The 27,885-nt window shown below is 52.4% G+C and overlaps 1 protein-coding gene across 1 annotated transcript; it reads left to right on the forward strand.

Annotated features, from left to right (window-relative positions):
• Positions 1–2,718: 2,718 nt before the first annotated feature.
• Positions 2,719–27,885, forward strand: COLGALT1 (collagen beta(1-O)galactosyltransferase 1). Its single transcript, XM_055431193.2, has 12 exons — positions 2,719–3,037; positions 4,389–4,499; positions 5,251–5,368; positions 11,482–11,616; positions 12,905–13,109; positions 16,459–16,578; positions 22,856–22,932; positions 23,006–23,112; positions 23,364–23,496; positions 25,005–25,132; positions 25,895–26,101; positions 26,297–27,885. The coding sequence occupies exons 1-12, from the start codon at positions 2,775–2,777 to the stop codon at positions 26,562–26,564; spliced, it is 1,872 nt and encodes a 623-aa protein (XP_055287168.2). The 5' UTR covers positions 2,719–2,774; the 3' UTR covers positions 26,565–27,885.

Genomic DNA, 27,885 nt, shown 5'->3' on the forward strand with positions numbered 1-27,885 from the left:
TGGGAGGGGGGTTCTTTACCATTCAGTTCAGTTCAGTCGCTCAGTCGTGTCCGACTCTTTGAGACCCCATGAATCACAGCACGCCAGGCCTCCCTGTCCATCACCAACTCCCGGAGTTCACTCAAACTCATGTCCATCGAGTTGGTGATGCCATCCAGCCATCTCATTCTCTGTTGTCCCCGTCTCCTCCCACCCCCAATTCTTCCTAGCATCAGACTCTTTTCCAGTGAGTCAACTCTTCGCATGAGGTGGCCAAAGTATTGGAGTTTCAGCTTTAGCATCAGTCCTTCCAGTGAACACCCAGGATTGATCTCCTTTAGAATGGACTGGTTGGATCTCCTTGCAGTCCAAGGGACTCTCAAGAGTCTTCTCCAACACCACAGTTCAAAAGCATCAATTCTTCGGCGATCAGCTTTCTTCACAGTCCAACTCTCACATCCATACATGACCACGGGAAAAACCATAGCCTTGACTAGACGGACCTTGGTTGGCAAAGTGATGTCTCTGCTTTTTAATATGCTATCTAGGTTGGTCATAACTTTCCTTCCAAGGAGTAGGCGTCTTTTAATTTCCTGGCTGCAGTCAGCATCTGCAGTGATTTTGGAGCCCAAAAAAATAAAGTCTGACACTGTTTCCACTGTTTCCCCATCTATTTCCCATGAAGTGATGGGACCAGATGCCATGATCTTAGTTTTCTGAATGTTGAGCTTCAAGCAAAACTTTTCACTCTCCTCTTTCACTTTCATCAAGAGGCCTTTGAGTTCCTCTTCACTTTCTGCCATAAGGGTGGTGTCATCTGCATATCTGAGGTTATTGATATTTCTCCCGGCAATCTTGATTCCAGCTTGTGCTTCTTCCAGCCCAGCGTTTCTCATGATGTACTCTGCATATAAGTTAAATAAGCAGGGTGACAATATACAACCTTGACGTACTCCTTTTCCTATTTGGAACCAGTCTGTTGTTCCATGTCCAGTTCTAACTGTTGCTTCCTGACCTACATACAGGTTTCTCAAGAGGCAGGTCAGGTGGTCTGGGATTCCCATCTCTTTCAGAATGTTCCACAGTTTATTGTGATCCACACAGTCAAAGGCTTTGGCATAGTCAATGAAGCAGAAACAGATGTTTTTCTGGAACTCTCTTGCTTTCTCCATGATCCAGCGGATGTTGGCAATTTGATCTCTGGTTCCTCTGCCTTTTCTAACACCTGCTTGAACATCTGGAAGTTCACGGTTCACATACCATTAGTGTCACCTAAAAATTTCTCTACTGACCATTTGTATGTTTGTGTGTTTTTATGTTTTGCTTTGTTTTATTGAGTTGCCTGTTCAGAGCTTTTATGTACTTTTCTCTTCAGGAGAGTTTTATCTTTTTCTTATTGATCTCTAATAACTCTTTATATATTAAGGATATTAATAGTTTTGTGATACAAGCTATAGATTTTTTTTTCCCCCTCAGCTTGCTGTGGGCCTTTGGGATTGTTTACTTGCTCCAAATCTTGACTTAGTATCAAGTTTCCCAGCTGACAGTAGCGCTTTTACTGGTTTCCCCCTGCCTGCCAGAAGCCATCAATCCACTGGAGGTTGGCAGCTTCTACACATCACAAGCCTTCCAGCTGCTTCCGGCACCAGTCCCGAGAGGGATCTCCCAGTGTTTTTCTCAGTTCAGCTTTCAGAGGGAGGACATGAGACTCCCTGGTTTTCTCCCATTCTGCCCTGGAATGTTCATCCTCCCCAAAGAGAATGAGATTTTCCTTAGCTTTCCCTCCTAAACTTTTGCCTCATGTCCCTTAAGCACATTGAGGACACACAATCTGTGCTCTGAATTTTACTTAACAATATTGAGCCTCCCCCCACCGCTCACGTTAACAGACATCTGAGCATCTTTCTTAAAACAACTTTTTATAACGACACAAAAGCTATCAGGGAAGCCTGGTGTGATGCCGTTCATGGGGTCACAAAGAGTGGGACACGACTTAGCAACTGAACAACAACAAAAAGTTATTAGAAACACATTAGATTATTGGGAAAAAATTAATTATTGGAAAAAAATAGATTATTGAAAAACAATCCCCTTGTAGCATTTCTAGGGAAACGCCCACCTTGTCTCCAGAGCGTGTGCTCAGCGAGTTCTATCCTCTGACAATCCTGAGGTCATTATGACTCCATTTTACATATGGGCAAACTAAAGCTCACACAGCGACCCCACGCGCGGACTGGATTTATAGCCAGGTCCGGGGACCCCAGGGCCCATGCTCTTAGTATCCAACAACCCCTGAGGACATCTCTAGGAGATCGAAAACTAAGACGGTAAAACCATGTTGCAGAAGAGGAAACTGAGATTCAGGCCTCAGGAGTCTCAACCCAAATCCTAACTATCCAGGCCTGCCTCGTGACACAATCGGGGTCTTACACAAATAGAAGTGGGACAAAGAATCGGGTTGATCCCGGCGGGCAGCAGTTTCTGAGGTAAGGCAGTTTCTGAGCTCTGACACCTTTACTGCACAGACCCAAGTTCAGAGCGCTCCAAGTCTATGAGGGGGCGGGGGATCCAGAGCCTGCCTGTAGGGTGACGTCATTCCTCCTAGAGGGCTGCTGCTGAGGGTACGAGGCACTTTGTGTCTTTAAGACCGTTTGGAGGCGGGCCCTAAAGCCTGATTCCGCCTGGAGCTCTCCTCCCCTTTAAGGCGCGCAGTAGGGGCGGGGTCCTAACGTCCCCTTTAAGGCGCGGTCCGCGTCCGCCGGCAGAAAAGCGGCTTAAAGGCGACTCGTGGCGCGATGGCGGCGGCCCCACGCGCGTGCAGGGGACACGGGCGGCCGCTCCCGGTACTGCTGCTGCTGCTGCTGCTGGCGCTGCCGCCTTTGGGGGGCCCGCCCGGCGCCGCCGCCTACTTCCCCGAGGAGCGCTGGAGCCCCGAGTCGCCGCTGCAGGCGCCGCGAGTGCTGATCGCGCTGCTGGCGCGCAACGCGGCCCACGCGCTGCCTGCCACGCTGGGCGCGCTCGAGCGGCTGCGGCATCCGCGGGAGCGCACGGCGCTGTGGTGAGCGCGGCGCCCAGCGGCCCCGCATCTGGCCTGCTGCCCCCGCCCCGGCGGCTCCACGCCGCGCCCTGCCCCCTGTCTTCACACTGGGCAGGGCGGACCAGCCCCGCGCGTGCCCTCTGCTTGCTGTCTCCTTCGGGCGGGCCAGACCCGCGCCGCGCGCGCCCTGCCTGCCGTCCCGCGTCAGAGCGGACCGAAGCCGCGTGTGCCTGCTCGCCGCCGCCGCCTTAGCACCGGCGGAACCGCGCGGAGCCCGCTGGCCCCTTTAGGGTGGGGCGAGCCACTGCTCTGCGCCTACTGGCTTCCCTGCCCCCACTCCCTTTAGGACATATCCGGGATCACCCGTGCCGCGCAGCCCGAGACTAACCCCTAACCCACTTGGGAGCACTCACAGCTTCAAAGATGGGAAGCCTGAGAACCACCCCCCGCATTGGGGCGTTGCCGTGGCCCACACTGCACTTCTACTAACTGAACGTCTTTTCGCTCCTGCTGCCGTTTTGGTCCCTGAACCCAGCCTGAATCAGACTTCCTGCCTCCTGACTACTGGAGTGGGTGGGTGGGGTGCCCCGCGGATGGCGGAGGGTAGAGGGGAGCAGATCCTTCCTGGAAGCGGAATGGGGCAGGGCCAGGAACAAATCTGGCTGGTGACTCATTGCTTCCTACCTCAGTTTTCTCATCTGAAAAGTGGGGATACTAAGATAACTCTGAGTGAGTTCTTTTTGAAGATGAACCAGTTAATGAGTGTGAAGCCCTTGTGCTGGGCATCAGTGACCCGAGTTGTGAATATTATAATAATTTTGTTCGATTTTGTTGTTATTACTGTCATCAGTGTTATCGTTGTTGTCAACTAAATAACAATTCATTTGGGAGTATAGTTCTCTGCTGATGGCTTCCAAATATTCCTTTTCCCTCCAGTCCAGATAATCCAAGCACTTAGTTGGTGCTTAAGAAATGTTTCTTGAATGAATGACTACAACCCCACTGCTCACAGAAGAGAGTTGAAGAAGGCAGTACCGGACTGTGTGATATATATGTATTTTTACTAAATTGTACATATTTAGTAGCGAATATGGTTGTAAGATCCTAGATGCCCTAGAATACTGGCATCATGTCTAATGTGTTTTTCCAGAGTTACCTTGTATAGTCCCCTCTGCAACTCAGTGAAGTGGGCCCAGTCCTTACCCGCTGTGTTACAGATAAGGAAACTGGGGCACGGTGGGGGGACGTATCATGCCCAGGGATGTGTAGCTGGTGTGAGGCCCAGCTGGTATGCGGCAGCCCTTGCTGCCTTACTGTTGCCTGTCCTGCCTCTGTCTCCCTCACCTCACTCACTGTCCTGCTCTGCCTACAGGGTGGCCACAGACCACAATGCAGACAACACGTCAGCAGTGCTTCGGGAGTGGCTGGTGGCTGTGAAGGGATTGTACCACTCTGTGGAGTGGCGGCCAGCGGAGGAGCCCAGGTGAGTGCCAGGCCTTGCCCTGATCCCCTCCTCCAGTTGGACCTGGCTGTGTCCCTGCTCACACACCCTCCATGGCTCCCGTTGTCCTGAGACAGACATGCCCGCCCCCTCCCTCCAGCGTCTGACGCTCCAGTCCGGCTCTGCAGCCTTTAGCACTGGCTCTGGCTACCTCCCCTCCTCCCCTCCAGCTTCCCCAGTGGGCCATAATCCTCCTGTTGGACTTTTACCCGTTCTGTTTATTCCACCTGGAATCCTTCATTCCCTAGGCTTTGTGGTGGACGCCCGCTGCCTTATTCCTTATCTCTCTTGGCTCAGCTGCTTACCTTCCCCACGAGCCCTTGGCTGATGTGAACTTCAGTTCCTTTCGTTCCTTCAGGCTTTAGTTCTGTACCCACCCATTGCTCAAACCAGATTAGGAGTCTAGGAGGACAGGCTCCCAGTTTTCTTCGACTCCCCCTCCCCTCAGAGATGGGGGTGTGTCCCTACAAGGCAGTAGAGGCCCCTTTGCCCCTCACCCCTCTCCAAGCTTTCTTCCCCTCTGGGTCTTTGCACACACTGTGTCCCCTACTTGGGGACACCATACCTCCGTCCTCCTCTATCTTCTCCTTGCTTCTTCCCAGCCTTCAGATCTAGCTTACACAGCCCCTCCTCCAGGAGGCCCTCTCTGACTACCCCACATTCAGCCAGCTCAAGGCCTCTCTGGGCTCCGACAGTGCCCTGTGCTTCCCCCATCACAGCTGCCTCTCCGCAGGTCCTACCCAGATGAGGAGGGCCCCAAACACTGGTCTGACTCACGCTACGAGCATGTCATGAAGTTGCGCCAGGCGGCTCTGAAATCAGCCCGGGATATGTGGGCTGATTACATCCTGGTGAGTTTCTCGGACACCCAACCCAGCGGAAGGTCTGGGGTCTCCAAGGGAAGGCGGAGCAGCGGGATTCAGAGACCAACCTTAACCCCATTTTACAGAGAGGGAAACTGAGACTCTAAGAGGGGAAGTGCGTTGTCAGAGGTGACATAGCTGGTTAGTTGGAGGAGCTGGGTCTTGGTCCTAGGCAACCTCGGTTCTTAATCATCAGAAGTGAGTGGGTTTTTGTGTCCCCTGTGGTTGGACGCTTGTCCATCTCCCCTTTTATCACCGTCACTAGTGATCTGATATTTCTGCCCAGTCACAGTGATGACTTCTGGTGACTCCGAGAAGCGGGAGGATGGGGTGGGGGCTGGGGGATGTTGGCGAAACTGAGCTGCTGACCCCTGACTTTCACTTCCCCCTCCTGGGCCCCTGGCAGGAAGGGGCTGGTTGAGGTTTGAATGCAATATTGGGATACATGCCCACAGATCACGAGTCTTCTGTGAGCTCCTTCAGCCTGGCCCCTTGACCGGGCGTGGTCCCCTCACTTGTTGCGATGGGCAGGGGGCACTGACCGCTGAGCTTAACTCTCTGTGGAGGTTGACTGTAATAATGCCAGACTAACAGTGCCTATGGCGGTTTCCCATCTATGCACCAGACCCCAAGCTTTGATCTTTTCCTTCTCTTTGAAAACATTTTTTTTGGCTGCGCGGTGCGCGAGCTCCTCATTGCGTGGTTTCTGTTGTCGTGGAACACGGCCTCTGGAACACGTGGACTTCAGTAGTTTGGTGCGTTGGCTCAGTGGCTCTGTGGCACATGGGATTGTCCTGGACCAGGGACTGACCCTGTGTGCCTGGCCTTGGCAGGCAGATTCTTAGCCACTGGGCCACCAGGGAAGTCCTGGTGTCTATCTTCTTTATTTATTTTTGGCTGTGCTGGGTCTTGGTTGCTGCATGTAGGCTTTCTCTAGCTGTGGTGAGTGGGAGCTTCTTCTCGTTGAGGGGCACGGGCTTCTCATGGCGGTGACATCTCTTGTTGAGGGGCACGGGCTCTAGGGCGCACAGGCTTCGGTAGCTGCAGTGCATGAGCTCAGTAGTTTCGGTTCCTGGGCTCCAGAGCCCAGGCTCAATAGCTGTGGTGCCTGGGCTTAGTTGCCACTCGGCATGTGGGATCTTCCTGGATCAGGGATCTAACCTGTGTCTCCTGCGCTGGCCAGTGAATTCTTTACCGCGGAGCCACCAGGGAAGCTCTGGTCTGTACCTTCTTAATGTATCAGTCAGCACATGTCTATCAGCCAGTGCCTGTGCCCTCCTTGCGCCAGGCCTGGGGCTCACAGTGACGATAAGCACAAGCTGAACCCCACCTTCCTAGCTTCCCAGGAAAGGTGAGTGTGACCAGAAAGCAAACAAAACCGAACAGGGAAGTATCAGAAGGCGGCCAGTGCTCTGAAAGACACTCGACAGCGTGATCAGCGTTCAGGCTCTCCTGTAACAAAGGGCCAGCACCGAGGGGCTTGACGGGACGCAAGTTTCTTGGCTCACACTTCTGGAGGCCAGCAGTCTGAAATCTAGGGGAGGGGGCTTCCTTGCCGCTTCCAGCTTCTGAAGGCTTCAGGTGTTCCTTGGCTTGCGGCAGCATCCCGCCAGTCTCTGCTTTTATGATCACGTGATCTCTTCTTATAAAGTCACCAGTCACTGAATTTAAGGCCCACTCTAATCTAGTATGGGGCTTCCCCTGTGGCTCAGCGGTAAAGAATCTGCCTGCGGTGCAGGAGCTGCAGGAGACAAAGGTTTGATCACTGCATCGGGAAGATCCCCTGGAGGAGGGCATGGCAACGCACTCCAGGATTCTTTCTGGGAGAGTTCCATGGACAGAGGAGCCTGGCGGGCTACAGTCCAAAGGGTCACAAAGAGTCAGACACGACTGAAGCGACTTGGCATGCTTGCACTAATCTAGTATGGTCTCCCTGGTGGTCAGATGGTAAAGAATCCGCCTGCAGTGTGGGAGAGCCAGGTTCAATCCCTGGGTCAGGAAGATCCCCTGGAGCAGCAAATGGCAACCCACTCCAGTATTCTTGCCTGGAGACTCCCAGAGGAGCCTGGCCGGCTACAGTCCATGGGATCACAGAGTCGGACCTGACTGGAGACTGACACTTTCACTAATCTAGTATGAATGCCGTCTGTTTTTTTAAGTGATTATTGTTTTGTTTATATTCTTTTCCATTATGGTTTATCACAGGATATTGCATGTAGTTCCCTGTGCTATACAGTAGGCCCTTTTTGTTTATCATCCTATGTTTAATAGTTGACATCTGCTAATCGCGTACCCCTAGTCCCTTCCACCCCTACCCCTCCTCCCACTGGGCAACCACGAGTCTGTTCTCAAAGTCTGTGAATCTGTTTCTGTGTTATAGAGAGGGTTCATTGGTACGGTGTTTTAGCTTCTGCATATAAGTGATACATGGTATCTGCCTTGCTCTTTCTGGCTCACCTCACTTAGTATGATCGTCTCTAGCTGCGTCCACGTTGCTGCGCATGGCGTTGCTTCGTCTGAGTACCCCATTGTGTATATACATGTTCTCTTTATCCGCTCATCTGCTGATGGACATGTAGGCTGTTTCCACGTCCTGGCTATTGTGAACAGTGCTGCTGTGAACATGGAGGTGCCTGTATCTTTTCAAATTAGAGTTTTGTCTGGATATATGCCCAGATCTGGGATTGCTGGATCGTATGGTCATTCTATTTTTGGTTTTCTGAGGAGTCTCCATAGTTCTCCATAGTGGCTGCACCGACTTAATTCCCACCAACAGCGCAGGAGAGATGAACTCCATCTTAATTACATCCGCAGAGACCCAGCTCCCAAATAAGATCACAGTCACAGGGGTTGGGGACCTCCCTTAGGAGGGGGCCCTAGCAGAGAGCTGAAGGAGCACAGGAACCAGCCTCAGTGGCAGCTGGGGGTCAATGTCTGAGGCAGAGCGAACAGAGCAGGAAGCAAGTTTGGGACATTCAGGGACTGGCTAGGAAGCCAGTGTAGCCAGAGTGGAGTGATGGAGGGGGTGATGCTGAGGTGGTGGTGGGGGCCAGACTATACAGGCCAGGAGGGAGGGATGTGGCTTTTACTTTGAGGGTAATGGGGAGCCATGGAGGATGTGTGAGCAGGGGAGGGCTCGGTTCTGATTTCTGACTTTTAGAAGTCCCTGTGGCTGCCATGGGGGCAGGGCCGATGGGGCAGGAATAGGGGCAGCAGGAGGCCAGGGTGGGCACTGGTATGGGGCTGTGGCTTCAGGAAGTGTTCTGAGGCTGAGAGAACAGTCCCTGCTGGATGTTTGAGTGCCAGAAGGACCTCACATCCTGGTGTGAGCCTTGTGGGGAGGACAGAGCCATTTCCTGGGAGGAGGAAGGAGGTAACCGGCTCCTCCTGGGAGCCCTGTGACTTGGTGCTTTATCAGACCATTTTATAGATGGGAAAATGGAGGCTTAGAGAGGTGACAGCCTACCGGGTGGCGTTCTCAGAACCAGTGAGGGACAGAGGTGGGACTCAAACCTCCTGGAATCATCCAGCCCAGGGCCACCTTGTCTGCCTCCCTGGGTTTTGCTTTCATGGTTTGAGGTTGGCTGGTTTTCACTTTTTTCCCTCAGCAAACCTGGGTGGAACTCAGGGATCTGGTTCAGAACTCAAAGCAGCTTTTGACACACTGATGTATTTTTGTAACTGAGGGCTTTGGTAATCCATATTGGAATGTGAAATCATTTGTTGAGTGTTTTGGGGTTTTTTTATAACTTTATGCATTTATTTGGGGCTTCCCAGATGATGCCGTGGTAAAGAATCTGCCTGCCAATGCAGGAGACTCAAGAGATCCAGGTTCCATCTCTGGGTTGGGAATATCCCCTGAAGGAGGAAGTGGCAACACACTCCAGTATTCTTGTCTGGGAGATTCCATGGACAGAGGAACCTAGCGGGCTTCTGTCCATGGGGTTGCGAAGAGTCAGGCACGACTGAGTGACTGAGCACATGCATGTATTTGTTTGTTTTACTGCTCGGGGTCTTCATCGCTGCACGTGGCTTTCTCTAGCTGCGGCTAGCAGGAGCTACTCTTTGTTGCAGAGCACGGGCTCGAGGGTGTGCAGGCTCCATAGTTGTAGCATACAGGCCCAGTTACACCATGGCACGTGGCATCTTCCTGGACCAGAGATCTAACCCTTTACCCCCTGCATTGACAGGCAGATCCACATCTACTGTACCACCAGGGAAGTCCCTAGTGTTTGAAAATTATTATTAAAAAGCCCTCTTTCTCTTTTTATGGATACTGTGGGTGTTACTTGTAAGAAAATACACAAGAGACAGTAAGAATTAGCTTAAGAAAAAAAAAAAACATACCTTGTAATGTCACCTCCTAGAGAGACTCACTCTCTGGCTGTTTTTTTAATTGAGGTACAAGTCACATAACATAAAGTTAGCCCTTTTCAAGTGTACAGATCAGCGGCATTTAGTACGTTCATCATATTTTGCAACCACAGCCTCTGTCTGGTTCCAAAATTAGCTTCCATCACCCACAAGGGAAAGCCAGTGCCCATGGGCAGTCACTCCCGATTCTCCCAGTCCCTGGTGGCCATTGATCTGCTGGATGTTTCTGTGACTTGGCCTGTTCCGGGCATTTCGGAAACCATGCAGTCTGACCTCACGCGGCCTGGTGTTCTCAGAGTTCACCTGTGTTGCAGCGTGTGTCCCTGCTTCACTCCTCGTCACGGCTGAGTCCTGTTCTGTGCGTGAAAGGACCACATTCTGTTTTCCTCCGCTGATGGACACGTGGTTGTTCCCACTGTTTGGCTTCTGTGGATAATGCTGCTGAACATGGTGTACAAATGTCCGTTCAAGTCCACGTTTCCGGTTTCCTCAGTCTGTATCTCTGAGTGAACTCGCCGTAACTCGATGTTCCACTTTCTGAGAAACTACCAGACTGTTCTGGCCGTTTTCACCGCGTGTATATTCCAAGGTCACAGGTTCAAATGTCCACAGTGGCCGGGCGGGAAATGTGACAGGACTACACGGTTTGCCCCAAGGGGCAGCCCCCTCCCATCTGTAGCTGCGCCTCGCCTGTGGGAATGCCGTTCCCAGGTTGCTGGAGAAGGCTGGTGTTCCAGTGTTCGCTGTTTGCAGCAAATGATTCGAGCATTCTGAAAACCCTGCGTGGGTAATGGAAGGCATGTTCTGTGGACCAGATGCCTTAAAAAAAAAAAAGAAAAACCAAGAATCCCACCTCCTGACAGCTCTCTGTAATATTCTGTGATCTGTGTGTTTTCACATCCCGGTAGATAGATCCTTACCTGTGTTCTGTTGCTTGATTTTCACTTGTCTCGACTCTGTAGCCAGACAATGGGACAGGGCCAGAGTTTCTGTAGCTGATTCTCCATGGCTAGACTCCTGAGTCGTTCCCAGCTTGTGTGATGAACAACTCTGCCATGTGGCCTTCCGGGGGGAACCAGCAGGCACATACCCCCACATGATGACCCTGTCTGTGGGTTGGTGAATTTCCTTCCAGGTTGCCACAAACGAGTGATCATCTTTTTACTCCAATGTTCAAAGTGTTCAAAGTGTTTTACTCCAATGTTCAAAGGAAAAAAAAAGAACCTTACATAAAGATCCTATTTTTACAAAATTTGTGGTTGGCATTTAACTCACATAGAAAAAACTGTCTTCCTCCCAGCCCCTCCCTGCAGAGGTGGCTTCTGCCCCCACCGTCCTCCTCGTCGACCAGTGCTGCCCGTCTTGAAAGTTCCCACAGACGGAGCCACGTGGTGCACCAGCTGTCGCCTCCGGGGTCTCGCCAGCACTGCGTGGGGCCCGTTCGTACTGCTTTGCGCCGTGTGGCCCATCCCTTCCCTTGCCGTGTAGTGTATTTCATCATGTGATCATAACTCTGCTGGTGACTTAGGTCAGAGCTATCTGTTGAGAAGCATGGGGGCTTCCAAGGCCACGAGTGCTACTCAGGGTACCCCAGCCCCCCGGGACTCTGGCCTCGGCCCCAGCTGTTCCAAGCCATGGCCCAGCCCAGGCGACTTTCCTGGCCCACACTGATGCCAGCCCAGGTAACTCTGATGGCCCATGCTGATGCCACGTCGGGTGTTTTGCAGTTTGTGGACGCCGACAACCTGATCCTCAACCCTGACACACTGACCCTGCTCATCGCAGAGAACAAGACAGTGGTGGCCCCCATGCTGGATTCCCGGGCTGCGTACTCCAACTTCTGGTGTGGGATGACATCCCAGGTCAGGGGGCTGCTGGGGTAGGGCGGGGGCCTGGGGGTGGTGGGGGCTGGACAGAGCAAGTAGGGGCTGGGTTTGAAATCTAGCTTATTACCACTCTGCCTCATCATGAACATTTTATAAACACCATTGTGACAATCCTTAAATTAGGGGATGGTCTGCGATTGTTTCCACCGCCCCCGCCACCCCCGGCCACTAATACTCTAAGGCAGAAACGCAGATACAGAGAGGGGAGTGACTTGCCTATGCAGACACAGCTATGACGTGGCAGTGCCAGAATGGGACTTCAGGCATGGCTTGATCCGTGTGTTCAGCTAACATTCCTCTTCCTCCTTCCCTTGAGTGACTTTGTTTTCAAACGCCTGGGGAATAATTCCAGCAGCATTCAGCTAGTTCACTCTGATTGAACCTTGTCCAGTCTCCTTAGCCTGAACCAATTACTGAAGCCAGGAAAATGCCAGACTCTGATTGTCCCACCCCAGAGTTGAGGGTGGGGTTGTAGGGAAAGCCAGAGGGAGTGAGGGACAGGTGCTAGAGCAGGGCTGTGCCACCAGAAGGGGGCCAGGTGGCTAGAGCCAGGATGCTAACCTATCCTATCTCTTCCTGTCTTTTTGTTTTGAATTGATATATAAGTCATAGAATATAAAGTTCACCATTTTAAAAGTGAATAATTCAGTGGTGTCTATATCTTAAAGTATTCGTAGAAGTCTAAATTTATATGCCAACAATTCTAATTTCTAAAAGATACACGGAAGAGAGATAACAACTCCAGATTGTTCCAGAAGCTTTTAGGACTTCTAAAAGATTCCCCCTGACTTTTTTGAAGTCCCACTTCTGGTGTTTTAATTTTAAAATCAAAGAATCTCAAGTATCCTGTCCCTTTTCAGCTTTTTTTCATTTTTTGCATGTAAGATCTTAATTCCCTGACCAGGGATTGAACCCATGCCCCCTGTAGTGGAAGCATGGAGTCTTAACCACTGGACCACCAGGGAAGTCCCCCCTTTTCAGCTTTTTAATTTCCCTTCCCAATTGCTGCCTTTCTGATGGAAAGTATTGATCTGGGCCTGTGAGTGACTATTTCCCTGTGCTTCTCTGCCACTGCCCAGCGACTAAGGTTTGGGGGTTGGCGACTGCTTGGCCCTGCCCAGAGCTCTGCACTCAGAGAATGCCCACTGCAGCCAGAAGCTGACACCTGGTCTTACTCTCCAGGTGTTCTGGGCCTCCCATTGTCCTGATCTCCAGCCTGCGTTTTAGGGACCCCCACGCAGAACTCTGCCTCCACTCCCCACAGGGCTACTACAAGCGCACGCCTGCCTACATCCCCATCCGCAAGCGGGACCGCCGGGGCTGCTTTGCAGTCCCCATGGTGCACTCGACCTTCCTGATTGACCTGCGGAAGGCGGCATCCAGGAACTTGGCCTTCTACCCTCCGCACCCTGACTACACCTGGTCCTTTGATGACATCATTGTTTTCGCCTTCTCCTGCAAGCAGGCAGGTGAGCCCACATTGGATTTGCCATCATGGGGTGTCTGTCTGGTTCTTTGGGACCAATTCTCAGCCCAGAGAAGGTTCATAGAACCAGCACTACAGAGTACAGCAATGACTTCAGGTGCAGCTATATCCAGGTGTTCAAGTGATATCCTCAGGACCCATTCTCTCTCCAGCCCTGGCTCTGCTGGGTGACTTCACTCCCCAAGTCTTTATGACCTCCTTATTGATATTTACCTATATTCTTCCAATTATCTATAGTTGAGCATAATTGTTCTCTAATTGTATACTTCGGGCGAAAAAAATTTTTTTTAAGAGAAAGAGAACACTGAATGCTGACTTGTCGTTTATTTTATTTTTTATTTTTTTTTATTTTTTTTACCTTATTTCATACATTTATTTACAGCTTATTGTCAACATGCGTTAGTTACATAAAGTGAGAAATTATGAATAATCAAAGTATAATTATGAAGATTCAAAACAGATATTCAACACAAAAAATACAACCATAAAAGCAGGTTAACTCATGCATACATCGCAGCATAGATGCAGCAGATATTTCAAAGGACAGCAAATGCTTGCTTTTTTATTTGAAGATGGTGGCCATATCATATACTAGAATGCCTCAGTTTATCAGTGCCTGAGAGCCAAAATTCATTTGTAAAAATGTTTTTCACATTGACACTGTTGTAAAAGATATGTTTTCCAGAATTAAGCCTCCTCTCAGGCTTCTTGCCAGTTTCTAACACCTAAAAACTGATACAGAAAGTATTATAAATGTAACTATGCTGATTCTTAAAGGTTAAAAAAAGTATCTCTCAAAATAATTTAAAAGAATTATTGCAAACAGTAATGCTGGTGCTCTCCCAGATTTACTCCAGCAGGAGCATATCTGGTTCTACTTCTGCAGCCTTCGCCACACTGCCATCACTCTGCTTGCTTCCTTCCCTGGTTCTTCTACTGGTAGCTCCACCCTGGCTCCAGGCAGCTTTGTATCTTCTAACGATGCCTGCTCCCAAAGTCTTGGTCTGAAGCTCAGTCCCACATAGGCCTAGACTCAGGACATTCCCAACACTGATGAGGCTTGGGCGGCTCCTCCTCCAGCCAAGAGACACCTCTATACTGGTTGCCACAGTTCACATCAGGGTGATCAACTCTCACCATCGCCTTCTTTCCCAGCAACAGTTTGGAGAAGATTTTGTAGACAAAGTTCCAAAACAACATTATTGCTGGCAGTCCTGTGTATGTCACTGCTGCTGTGTCCCTGGATGTTCTCTAGACATTCCCTGGAGGGGGCCTTTGGAGAAGAGCAGTCAGCAAGAGACCTGGGAGAACTCTAGGACAGGCTTCTCTGTCCATGGATTCTGGGAAGAATGCTGGAGTGGGTTGCTATGCCCTCCTCTAGGGGATCTTCCCAACCCAGGAATCAAATCCAATTCTCATATCTCCTTCACTGGCAGGTGGGCTCTTCAGTTCTAATGAGGTGGATGAACCTAGAACCTGACACCATCAGCCAACTTAGGACTAGACCTTGATGTTCTTCTTGACCAGAGAGAATGGGGCCATAGTTAGAGCTTCCAATCCAGCATGTAAGCGTCTTAGAAGTCATCACTCCATCCCAACAAATAAAAAAGCAGAACAAACTGAAAAATCAACAGTTCCTCTTAGATCTATCAGAGAAGTGAGGTTGTTACTGAAAGCTCGGCCTCTCTGTACTCTGGTGCTGAATCAAATCCCAGGGAAAGAGTTTTGGGTGAAGCAGAAAAGGATAGCCCTATTGCTTTTCCAGGCTAAGACAGATACACTGTTTGTCGTTTATTTTAAAGACAGGTCAGCAACTCATGGCCCATGGGCCAGATCCAGCCCACCATCCATACTCACTCATATGGACACAAGCTAGAATGTCTTTTGGGTTCTAGGATCCAAGTTCCGTGTGTGTATGTTGGAGATGGGGTAATTTCCCGTGCCAACCAGCAATTCTAGGACACCAGCAAGGTGTCTGATAATTCAGCTCAATTCTCTTTCAATTTTGACTCAGTCTACTTGGAGATAGCATCCGATTCCACAGGTTAAGGTCTCAGGCCCGCAATACTGACCCTTCTCCTGCTTCAGGTGCTGGTCACAAGTTCAAGTTGCCACCTGTGTTTCTACTGCATACTCAGTTGCTCAGTTGTGTCTGACTGCGCGACCCTATGGACTGTAGCCCGCCAGGCTCTGTCCATGGGATTCTCCAGGCAAGAGTACTGGAGTGGTTTGCCATTTCCTCATCCAGGGGATCTTCCCAACCCAGGGATAGAACCAGCATCTCCTTCATCTCCTGCATACATTGCAGGTGGATTCTTTCCCACTGAGCCACCAGGGAAGCCCCCATACTTCGGACCAAATGGCTGTAAGTCAGAGGTTTCACAGCTCCTTCCTTGGGTTCTGCTGATTTGCAAGAGCGGCTCACAGAACTCGGGAAACTCATTAACTCACTAGGTCAGTGTTTATTGTAAAAGTGTATGTAATCCAGGAACAACCTGCAGGAGGTGCCTGGGGCGAGGTGTGGCAAGGGGCGCAGAGCTTCCATGCCCTTTCTGGGCACATTCTGAGGGCAGACTTGAGTTATTGAGATAGAGCAGTTTGGCCCACAAACCTAAATGTTTACTGTCTGGCCCTTTAATGAAGGGCTTCCTTGGTAGCTCAGCAATAAAGAATCCATTTGCAGTGCAGGAGCCTCAGGAGATGTAGGTTCGATCCCTGGGTTGGGAGGATCCCCTTGAAGAGGGCATGGCAACCACTTTGGTATTCTTGCCTGGAGAATCCCATGGACAGAGGAGCCTGATGGACTACAGTCCACGGGGTCGCAAAGAGTGAGCCACAGCTGAAGCGACTCAGCACCCACACACCTTGAATGAAAATCACTTTAAAAAAAGATGTATACTTGTTATAAAGTTTTAAAGCATTCACAAAATGTTTTAGCTATTCACAGAAGGACAAACACAGACAGAGGTGATGACATTCACGGTTTGTCCAACTGCGTCTCATTTCTGTGCATAAATGTGCGCGTTTACTGTTCACCCACCGTTTCGTGGTTTGCTTTGTCATGGGAGCCTGCAGGGACTGTCAGTGCCCGTGCAAGGTGCTTGCTAACGGTCCTGGAGATTTTTTGTCTTCTCGCCTGGCACTGTGAACCCTTTTCTGACTCCAGGTCCCAGATGGAGTGCTGGGGTGGTCTCTGCCAGTTGCTGGGAACAGCTGGACCCTATTATGCCCCGGCTCTACTCTGGGCAGTGAGGCTAATGCTGCTGCTGGAGGCTGCCTCCGCGGCCTTACTGCTCTGTGCTCAGTTCTCATCGTTGTTTCCTTGGCCCCAGAGGTCCAGATGTACGTATGCAACAAGGACGTGTACGGTTTTCTGCCGGTGCCACTGCGGTCACACAGCACCCTCCAGGATGAGGCCGAGAGCTTCATGCACGTGCAGCTGGAAGTCATGGGTGAGTGTCCACACCGCCCAGGAAGGGCCAAGTTGCCTCGCTTCCCCCACCATCTCGCATCCGTCCGTGAACACTGATTGAGTTTCTCGTGGGCATCAGTCTCTTTGCCGGGCACTGAGAATCCAGTGTGAACAGTTATCCCCGCTCTCAAGGCTTGCAAGCAGCTATGCATGGCACACTTGGGGAAATCAGGGTGAGCTTTCTGGTGGGGGTGGCATTAAGATGCAGGGTGAGTTAGCTGGAAGGGAGATTGCAGCCAGAGGGAGCAGCATGTGCAGAAGCTGGGCAGCTGGAGGGGCAGTGAGCTCAGAAAACAGGCAAGGTTGGTGGGGCGGAAGGGGGACAGAGCCAGCAGGCCTGGCCACGGTGCGGGCATCAGACATTGGACTCAGGAGTGGGTCTTGTCCCCGGGGTAGGCAGGAGCCGTGGAGGGTGTGGGAGCATGGGAGGTAGGAGGTTCACTGATGACCCTGCACGTGCGTGGCCGTGTCAGCCGTTTCATCTCCCATCCCCCTGCCAGCCCCCAGACCACTATTTGTTTAATGTTTATCTTACCGGACACTTTCTTTTTTTTATTTGAATACACTGAAAAGAAAACTTTAATATGTATTTTCACTGTGGTTGCAAGCTGATGTCTTTCTAATACATATACAAATAAATCCATAGACTATTATATTAGTACCTGTACCTCTGATGAGGTGGGCTGAGTGCACAGGGCTGAGCCACCATTGAGGCTGCTTGAGGAAGGGGCCTCTGCCCTAGCTGGGGAGTCTCTGAAGCAACCAGACAGTGGAGCAACATCCTCTTCTGTGGGGGCCTGGCCCCGCGCTGAGGACCCACTTCCCTGTGAAGCCTGTGAAGCAGCACATCGATTCCTTCCACTGCACAGAAAGAGGACTGGAGGGCCAGGCCCCTGTCCCGGGGCTCAGTCCCCATCCCCCCATCCATTTCTAGAAGGTTCTGTCTATGGCTCCCCCTTGTGGTTGAAGATGGAATGACATTCTGCTCTCTGTTTAGAGGGGACTTTTGATGCTGGGAGGGATTGGGGGCGGGAGGAGACGGGGACTACAGAGAATGAGATGGCTGGATGGCATCACCAACTCGATGGACATGAGTTTGAATGAACTCCGGGAGTTGGTGTTGGACAGGGAGGCCTGGAGTGCTGTGATTCATGGGGTTGCGGAGAGTCGGACACGACTGAGCGACTGAACTGAACTGAACTTGGGGTCTTTCCTGGTGGCTCAGATTGTAAAGAATCTGCCTGCAATGTGGGAGACCTGGGTTCGATTCCCTAGGTCGGGAAAATCCCCTGGAGAAGAGAATGGCTACCCACTCCAGTATTCTTGCCTGGAGAATCCCATGAACAGAGGAGCCTGGTGGGCCACAGTCCACAGGGGTCACAAAGAGTCGGACACAACTGAGCTTAACACTTAACACTTTGGGTGTTTTGAGATAACACCTGGAGGCTGCAAGGTCACCAGGGTGAAGACTGCCCTCCCACCCCCAGCACCCACGTGTCTGTCCCATGCAGTTGCCCAGGCCCAGGATGGCAACCCCACCATCATCACCAGAGGCAGGTCTCTGCTTATTGCCAACTCCTTTCAGTGACTGGGCCCTGAGAAACTTCTCTGTGGCTACTATTAATGGTCCTGGTTTAAATTTTCACAGTCTTGTTTCTGGTCAGGAAACTGTTCTCTCCACTGTTACAAACTCAAACAAAACAGAGGCATGAATATTTTCCTGTTTTTTTGAGGGCTTGAGCAGATCCCCCAGGACAGACAGAAGTAGGATCTGGAAGTTTCAGATATTTGTGCAAATCCTTCTTTACAGTTCTTGTGAAAACCATCTTTTCTCTCTACCTGTGTGTGGGTACCTGGTCCCAGGCCATGCATGTGATTTTACATGTGTTCAAAGATCTTTCTTACAATAAAATTTCAAGCTTACAGAAAACCTCAGAAAGATGCCCTCTGTTCATGGGGAATCCAGCAACTTGCTTCCTTCCCTGCCTGCTCATGGAGTGTCTTTCCCAGTTGGCCCCATACACTTGGCTCAATATAAGGCCTGTTCTCTGAGTTTTAGCACACAGAGCAGTGACAGGTCATGGTTGTGCAGCGTGATGATCATTTTATGTCCTTTTATATCCACATGCAGACCAAGCCCTGACCCTCCCCAGTGTCCCCACTGCCCTGAATCCACCAGCTGACGGGCTCTTCCCGTCGTGTGCTTCACATCAGTGGAACCGCGCGGTCTGCTGCTCAAGTGCGCTCAGCGTCCCTGTCTGTGCTGTCCCTGGCTGCTGAGTGTGGCTGCGACTCACTCATGCCTTGCTGTCTAGTATTCCGTGTAGATGTTCAGCTGTAGATTTATGTACTCTTGGCTGTGTCATATGTCACTTTACCCATCTTCTCTGGGGCATGTAGGGCATTTCTTGTTTGCCAGCGTTGCAGTGTGTGAAACAGTTCTAGACATGCGTCTGTGGCTGCAAAATTAGGAAATATCTACAAGATTGCTCTCACTTCTTACACCTGCTACAGCATCAGGAGTCCCCAAGAACATGTTCAGGTTGGATAGAAGTACTCAGAGCTCACCGCAAGCTATCAAACTCACAATTTATCACAGCAAGAAGACACAAATTGCACTTTTGGCAAAGGGAAAAGGTGCATGGGGCAGCATCCAGGAGAGTTCCAAGCACTCCTGGGATTGCTAGTGCCTGTTCTCTGTGGAGTCGCATGGACAGTGCTTGCTTCTCCCAGCACTAGCGCATGGCAACATGCATGGTGTACTGCCAGCCAGGGCTGCTCCCCAAGCCTCTGCCTCGAGGGCTTATGCTGGGGCTCATACAGATAGAGCTGACTGCCATGTGGCTGCCTCCCATCTCTAGTCGCTGTCGAGACTGAGCCAAGACCCTCACCCTGAGTTACACTGTTGGCATAGATACCCACTATGGCCCAAGGCCTGAAATAAACAAAGACATTTCCAAGGTCTTCAACTACCCAGGAGCAGAGAGCAAAGGCCACACCTCTCTGTGGTCAAGTTTAATCCTTTACACTATAATAGGTTTCAGTTCAGTTCAGTCATGTCCGACTCTTTGCGACCCCATGAATCACAGCACGCCAGGCCTCCCTGTCCATCACCAACTCCCGGAGTTCACTCAAACTCATGTCCATCGAGTCGGTGATGCCATCCAGCCATCTCATTCTCGGTCGTCCCCTTCTCCTCGCCCCCAATCCCTCCCAGCATCAGAGTCTTTTCCAGTGAGTTAACTCGTCGCATGAGGTGGCCAAAGTATTGGAATTTCAGCTTTAGCATCAGTCCTTCCAACGAACACCCAGGACTGATCTCCTTTAGGATGGACTGGTTGGATCTCCTTGCAGTCCAAGGGACTCTCAAGAGTCTTCTCCAACATCACAGTTCAAAAGCATCAATTCTTCAGCACTCAGCTTTCTTCACAGTCCAACTCTCACATCCATACATGACTACTGGAAAAACCATGGCCTTGACTAGATGGACCTTTGTTGGCAAAGTAATGTCTCTGCTTTTTAATATGCTATCTAGGTTGATCATAACTTTCCTTCCAAGGAGTAGGCGTCTTTTAATTTCCTGGCTGCAGTCAGCATCTGCAGTGATTTTGGAGCCCAAAAATATAAAATCTGACACTGTTTCCACTGTTTCCCCATCTGTTTGCCATTAAGTGATGGGACCAGATGTAATGATCTCAGTTTTCTGAATGTTGAGCTTCAAGGCAACCTTTTCACTCTCCTCTTTCACTTTCATCAAGAGGCTTTTTAGTTCCTCTTCACTTTATGCCATAAGGGTGGTGTCATCTGTATATCTGAGATTATTGATATTTCTCCCGGCAGTACTGATTCCAGCTTGTGCTTCTTCCAGCCCAGCGTTTTTCATGATGTACTCTCTGTATATGTTAAATAAGCAGGGTGACAATATACAGCCTTGACGTTCTCCTTTTCTAGCAATGTTGCAGTTTTTCTTTTTTTTTAATTTGACTGCGCCTGGTGTTAGCTGCAGCCTGTGGGATCTTCCACTGTAGCTCACGGGCTTCGTAGTTGCCCCTGTGCCGGCTTAGTTGCCCTGAGCGTGTGTGATCTTAGTTTCCCAACTAGGGATTGAACCCACATCTGCTGCACAGGAAGGCGGATTCTTCGCTGCTGGAAGATGGTGGAAGTCCCTAGGGGTCTTGCATTTTTATATCACTGTGGCATAGCTTCATTTCTTTGCTCTTTCTGGACCCTAATATGCTCCATTTCCCTAGAACTGATCAGACAGGATAAAGAGATACCTCCACTTCCCACAGGCAGATCCTTCCCACACATACACCCCAAGGGGGCAGGCAGAGACTGAGAAAGAGAGGGAAAGCGATTTGAAGCCAGATTCGCAGATTCCAAAGCCTTGCCCTTTTGGGTCCCAGGGCCCCAGAGGATGGCAGGGGGTGGCAGGGAGCTGTGATGGGTCCCGAATAGGAAGAAGCCCCAGGGCACAGTGTTCCTAGAGGAGGAGGCCCAGGCCGCGAGGTGGGAGGCTCCGGGTGGACTCTGGGCCTCACCCAGGCCCCTGCCAGACAGAGGGGCCTGTGTCTGCCCTGCTGGCTCACACAGGGCCTTTGTTCTTGGGGAGGTGGATGCCACAGTCACCAGCATGCTGGGCTTTTCTGGGCCTCAGCAGGCTCACAGTCCCCTGTGGATCTATTCCTCCTATGGGAAACCATCAGGAATGGGCCAAGACAGGGCTCTGGGGATGTGGTCTGAACACTGCCCACAGCAGCTAACAGGGGCGCGATCATGACCACCCTGAGATTCTTAGCATGCCTGGGCTTGCAGACGTGTCACTGCAGTCACGTGGCTGCCAGCTCCCTGTGTGTCTTCACCCCGTCTACCCTCCGTGTGGGTCTCTGTGTCCAGGTTTCTCATTTTTATTTCACTTTTCACTTTCACACATTGGAGAAGGAAATGGCAACCCACTCCAGTGTTCTTGCCTGGAGAATCCCAGGGACGGGGGACCCTGGTGGGCTTCTGTCTATGGGGTTACACAGAGTCGGACACGACTGAAGTGACTAAGCAGCAGCAGCAGCAGCAGCAGCAGTCATACTGATTACATGCCGAGTGTATATATGTTAGTGGCTCAGTCGTGTCTGACACTTTGTGACCCCATGGATTGCAGCTCTGTCCATGGGATTCTCCAGGCAAGAATACTAGAGTGGGTAGCCATTCCCTTCCCTGGGGGATCTTCCTGACCCAAGGATCGAACCTGGGTCTCCTGCATTGCAGGCAGATTCTTTACCGTCTGGGCTACCGGGGAAGCCCATATTGATTAGGGCCCGCCACCCTAATGACCTCATTAAAGATCATATTTGTAAATAAGGTCACCTTCTGAGGTACTGGGGATCAAGATGCCAGCGTATCTTTGGGGGGAGGACACAGTTTAACCCAAAATAACAAGTGTGATTTCATGGCATCGTCTCATGATATAAACCTCTGAGAGGCTTTTTAGCCCGTTTTCAAGACTGAGGGAAGGAGGAGAAGGGGGTGACAGAGGATGAGATGGTTGGATGGCATCCCCAACTCAGTAGGCATGAGTTTGAGCAAACTCTGGGAGATGGTGAAGGACAGGGAAGCCTGGTGTGCTGCAGTTCATGGGGTCGCAGAATCGCACACGACTTTGACTGAACAACACCACAGATGAGGAATGTCATTCCTTTGCTTGTTTTATGAGTTTGTGCCAAGTCCTTTGTTGGGCACCAGGGAGCCAATGTGAGTGGGTGCACCTGGTATCCCTCTGCTGGAACTTACAAGAGATAATCAGAGAACTGGGACTTAGGGCAGCGGAATGAGGCTTTGACGGAAGCCCAGGTGCTGTGGGGGCCTCCAGAGAGGTACCTGATTCAGCCTGGGGAGGTCAGGAGACTCCTGTTGGTGCATCACCCCCTCCCCAAGAATATATCTTAGCTGATAACTCAGGGAAAGGAAGAGAGGAAGGAACGGGGTTTCAGCAGAGGCCCAGCATGTGCAAAGGTCCAGAGGTAGGAATAGGGGATGGGTAAGTCTGGAGCAGTGCCAACAGCCAGGGTGTTTAAGAGGCAGAGGAGAGAGACTGGCACTGCTTCTGTGGGCGGGGCTGGGTCAGGCAGGGTCTCGAGCATCAGGTTGAGGAGCCCGGGGTGACACGGAGCCAAGCAGAGGTGGGGGAGGGGCAATCAGGACCGAGGCTGGGGCCTTCCGTCTCCATGACCCTCTGGTGACCCCTCGGCTTTGCTGCCTCCCAGTGAAGCACCCTCCCTCGGAGCCCTCGCGGTTCATCTCAGTGCCCACCAAGACACCAGACAAGATGGGCTTTGACGAGGTAGGCCGGGCCTTCCCTCGGGGTGGGGGCCGGGGGCCAGCCTGGAGGGTCCGACAGAGGCTCTGGGCCGCAGGTCTTCATGATCAACCTGCAGCGGCGGCAGGACCGGCGGGAGCGCATGCTGCGGGCCCTAGAAGAGCAGGAGATAGCGTGCCGGCTGGTGGAGGCTGTGGACGGCAAGTGAGTTGGACCCTGCCGGGGGAGGGCCGGCGCCACGAGTGGGTGTAGACCACCCTGATGGCGCCGCGGCCGGGCGTGGGTCTGACGCTGGCCGGGTGCTCACAGACCTGCGCTTGGGCATAGACCACACCCTGGCAGGCCACATCCGGTCCAGGATGGGTTGGGGGAGGGTGGGGAAGGGAGGCTCACTGACTAGTGGGATTGTGGATAGATAGAGCCTTCCTCTGCCCCCCACCCCTCCCCACTTGCAGAGCCATGAACACCAGCCAGGTGGAGGCTCTGGGCATCCAGATGCTGCCGGGCTACCGGGACCCCTACCATGGGCGGCCCCTCACCAAGGGCGAACTGGGCTGCTTCCTCAGCCACTACAACATCTGGAAGGAGGTACGTCTGGCATGGAGGCAGGACCCTCCTCAGCCCTTGTTTTTATAAAAAAAATCTTATGTTTTATGATTTTTATTTATTTTGCTGCATCCGGTCCTAAGCACTCAGAATCTTCCCTTCACACGGGGGCTTTTCCTCGGGGATTCTCCAGTTGCGGCACTCGGCGTCTCTAGCTGTGGCTTGCAGGCTTAGTTGTCCCACAGCATGCCGTATCTTAGTTCCCCAACCAGGAATCAAACCCGTGTCCCCTGCGTTGCAAGGCGGATTCTTAACCACTGGAGCACCAGGGAAGCCCCCTCCTCGGCCTTCTTAACAGCTCAGAGAGGGAATCCCCTGCACTCCAGGCAGACTTCCCAAATCACTGCAGTACACTCAGCCTCTCTCCTTGGGTGAATGTGGCACCCAAACCCCGGGTGGGGTCCTTCTACTGTGCAGATGTGAGTCCTGAGTCTGAGGAGGGATGAGCCTGACTCTGGAAACAGGTGGGGTCTGAGGCCCAGGACCTCCAAGTGAAGCCTCTTCATACCCAGCCACTATCAAGTGTCTTGAGCCTGGGCACTGTGCTCAGAGCTTACTAGTAGGATCACCCCCCATGGTGATGTTAACTAATGCACACCCCACACCTTGGTACCCGATTAGCCACAGAGGCTCATCAGACACCCTGGGAGGGAAAGGTTATGATGGGCGAGGATTCCAGATGGGGTTTCGAGCCTGGGACCATCCAACTTGAGGCAGTGCATTCTCGCCCAGGTTGCTCTCTTTTTCTGACATTCATCATGGAAGGTTCGGGGCAAAGGTTGCATTGTCCAGGCAGCTATGGAGCCAGAGGGGATCCAGGTTCAAGTCCAGCCCTGCCTCTGAGCAGGGTAAGCTCTGTGAGCAAGGAAGGCATTTCCCAATCTGAGCCTTGTTTTCCCAAATGAAGAAGATTATCAAGTTCATTCATTCAGGGAAGATTTGTCAAGTACCAACTGCATGCCCAGCCTGGTGCTGGTCCAGGGGACATGACAGCCCCCAAGACACAGCCAGCCCCCACAGGGGATTCACAGCCCTGGGAGGTGGGGAGACTGATGATAAACCACAGAGAAATGACTAAGGTTGAAATAAGTAGAGGCACGTACAGGAGAGGTCCAGGGTTATGAATCGTCCTCAGCTAGCAGTTTTGGGTGATAGTCATGAAGGATCTCTTTAGTTGGCATTGGAACTGAGGCCAGCAGGGTGAGAGGGATCCTGCCTGCTGCTGCATGGGAGAAGGGTGCTCTGTATCAAAGGCCCAGGGTAGGCCAAGGCCCTGGGGTGGGAAGGGGCAGCCAGGCTGAGGCTGTGGAATCTGCTTCCAAGTTGTAAGGAGAAGGTTTTGGCCAAGAGGTAGATTTGAACTTCTGGTAGTGTGTGTGTGTGTGTATTTTGCTTTTTTGCTTGTGCCCCAGACCTCTTAAGCAGAACTGGCTTTTGGGTCAGGCCTGGGCTTGATTTTTCCAAGATCTCAGCGGGGCCACCTCCCTCAGGTTGTGGACCGCGGGCTGCAGAAATCACTCGTGTTTGAGGATGACCTACGCTTCGAGATCTTCTTCAAGAGGCGACTCATGAACCTTATGCGGGATGTGGAGCGGGAGGGTCTAGACTGGGACCTCATGTGAGTCGGGCCTGGGTGGGGCCGGAACTCGGAGGTAGCTCTGAGGGCCTTTGCAGGTTAATAGGTTGGGTCAACTTGTGGGAGGTTGGCAGGATGACTCATACTTGACCTGGAAGTGTGGGGTCTTGGAAGCCTGCCAGCTCTTTCAGGGCTTGGAGATTTGAGTGGGGCTTAGCCAGTGTGGCTAAGATTTGACCTGGAAGCCTGTGGGTGAGGCTAAAGAACTTGGGGGTGTGGCCTGGGTGGGTGTGGTCAAGGCTTGGGAGCAGGGCGGAGCCTTTAGTGCCGAGTGTGGGGTGTGGCCAAGGGAGCCTGGGTCTTAAACCAGTACTAGGTGGAGGGTGGCCAACGTATTTCCAGAACAGCCTCACGTAGGTGGGTTGGTTCGTCCCCCACTGCTTCCCCCTCCCCTTTGCAGAGCCCTGATCCAGGTTCTGAGCCTCAGACTCACCAGCGTGTCATTAAAATGAATAGTAATGAGTCCCCTTCACCCCTGACCACTTCACCTGAACCCACCACCTTGCCCACCTGTCCCACTGCCCTCTGAACCCAGAGCAGCTTCCTTCTCAGTCCCACTCTCCTCCTTGTGGGCCCTAGACCTCCATGTGCCTGTTCTCACCGAGGCCAGTCACACCAGCCTCCTCAGTGCTCCCCAGCTCCCCCCACCCCCAAGGTCTGACAGCGGCTCAGTGTCTGCCTGGGTTAGCATTCTTGGGCAGGTAGACAGGCGGAGGGTGACAGAGCCCCCATTCTGCACCCCAGCTACGTGGGCCGGAAGCGGATGCAGGTGGAGCACCCCGAAAAGGCTGTGCCCCGCGTGAGGAACCTGGTGGAGGCCGACTACTCGTACTGGACCCTGGCCTACGTGATCTCCCTGCAGGGCGCCCACAAGCTGCTGGCTGCCCGGCCGCTCTCCAAAATGCTGCCCGTGGACGAGTTCTTGCCAGTCATGTTCGACAAGCACCCAGTGTGAGAGGGGGTGGCAGTGGGCGAGGGGATCTGGGGTCTCGCGTGGAGCTGGCCTGGGTAGGTGTCGTGAGGTGCGCGGGCCCCGGGAGGAGGCTTCGCCTCTGCCTTCTCCTCTGCCGCTTCCTTCAGGAGTCCCGTTCGCCTCGCACTTCTGTCCCGGTCTGCCGCTGACCCCGCCCCGCTCCTCCCCTGCAGGTCTGAATACAAGGCCCACTTCTCCCCTCGGGACCTGCGCGCCTTCTCCGTGGAGCCCCTGCTCATCTACCCCACGCACTACACAGGGGACGACGGCTACGTGAGCGACACGGAGACCTCGGTCGTGTGGAACAACGAGCACGTCAAGACCGACTGGGACCGCGCCAAGTCCCAGAAGATGCGGGAGCAGCAGGCCCTGAGCCGCGAGGCCAAGAACTCCGACGTGCTCCAGTCCCCGCTGGACAGTGCCGCCCGGGATGAGCTCTGAGAGCTCTGAGGGGCGGTGGCCGTGGAGCCAAAGCAGCGGTCGCTGGCCTGGCCCCCGCACGCCCACCGGGGTCGGCGGGGCCCCTGTGGCCCCTGGCAGGCCCCGGAGGGCTCCCCGCAGGGGGCAGCCCCCAGCCGGTTCTTGCTCAGCAGTCACGTGCACGCAGGCAGCATTAATGGAGTGCCTACTGTATGCCAGGCGGACTGGGTGGGAACTGTTCATCTCGGGGTTCACCCAACACTTGGATTGGTCACAGGGTGCCAGGCTCCCGTGCTCTGGCAGTGAGTGAGATTTGATTACCCCCTCCATCAGTGATGGAGTCAGTCATCAAGCGTTACCGACCCCCATCAAGAGTCAGGCACTAGTGATACACATTCACTGTTTCAATTCATGCGAGTATTTATTGAATGCCTACTGTATGCAAGGCACCATTCCAGGCTCTAGGACAAGTGAGGCAAACTTTCATTTATTTGAACACATACTGAACACCTACTCTGTGCCCGGTACTTGCGACACAAAAGTCCTTACTGACTTGGTGCATTTATGGAGTGCCTGCTGTGTGCCAGGAGCTGAGCGTGGTGCTAGGGCTGAAGATAATCAAGGTGCTTTTCACTCTAATTGGTTTCTTCTCCACGCATCCAGAGAACATCTCCTGCACTAGTGATGCAGAAAACAGGACGACAGCTGTTCAGTCAGCATTCGATCCCCCCACAGAGATGGATGAGTCCTTCCATTTCTTCATGCAGCAAGCATTTATTGAGTGCCTGCTGTGTGCCTGACCTCGCGGACTCCCAGTGGGGCTGACTGAGTTTGATTCCTCTTCTGCACCACCACCCCCCCCCCCGTCACCTTAACTGTGTGTACATAACATCCCCCCACCACTGCCTAGGAACAGGGGTGACTCTTCCCTCAACAGGGAGAGCCACGAGTTTCAGTGACCCCGTGTCCTCATGCAAGGCTCCCCTAGACCCAGCCCCCCTGGAGGGGGCGAGGAACCACCTGTTCTCGGTTACTTGGCCGCCCTGCCCTGCATCTCAGGTGTGGTCTACCTGCTTGATGGCATTCTTTTGTCCAAGCCTCTGGTGGGATCATGTGTTTGGGGCCTTGGACAGGCTCCGCTGCACTGGGGCGCTATCCATGGCCTGGGCAGGACGTCCCCAGCACAGCCTGGAGGACTCACCGTGCCTTCAAGCCTGAAACGAATGTCAGAACCGGCCAGCGGTGCCTCGTTCTCTGAGGGGTAGCTAACTTGCTGTCCCGGTCGGGTTCTGGATAACTTGCTTATTTTTTTATTAAATGTTGCTGGTTGGGTTTTCACATA

This window comes from Moschus berezovskii, chromosome 8, assembly GCF_049115385.1.
Source record: "Moschus berezovskii isolate FMDL1 chromosome 8, NW_MosBer_1.0, whole genome shotgun sequence".
NCBI classification, from domain to species: Eukaryota; Metazoa; Chordata; class Mammalia; order Artiodactyla; family Moschidae; genus Moschus; species Moschus berezovskii.

Bases quoted from the DNA above. Each gene is read 5' to 3' on its own strand.
- COLGALT1 (XM_055431193.2), top strand. From the start codon at position 2,775: ATGGCGGCGGCCCCACGCGCGTGCAGGGGACACGGGCGGCCGCTCCCG. The intron at 3,038-4,388 runs GTGAGCGCGGCG...CTCTGCCTACAG, and splicing joins CGGGAGCGCACGGCGCTGTG to GGTGGCCACAGACCACAATG. The intron at 4,500-5,250 runs GTGAGTGCCAGG...GCCTCTCCGCAG, and splicing joins CGGCCAGCGGAGGAGCCCAG to GTCCTACCCAGATGAGGAGG.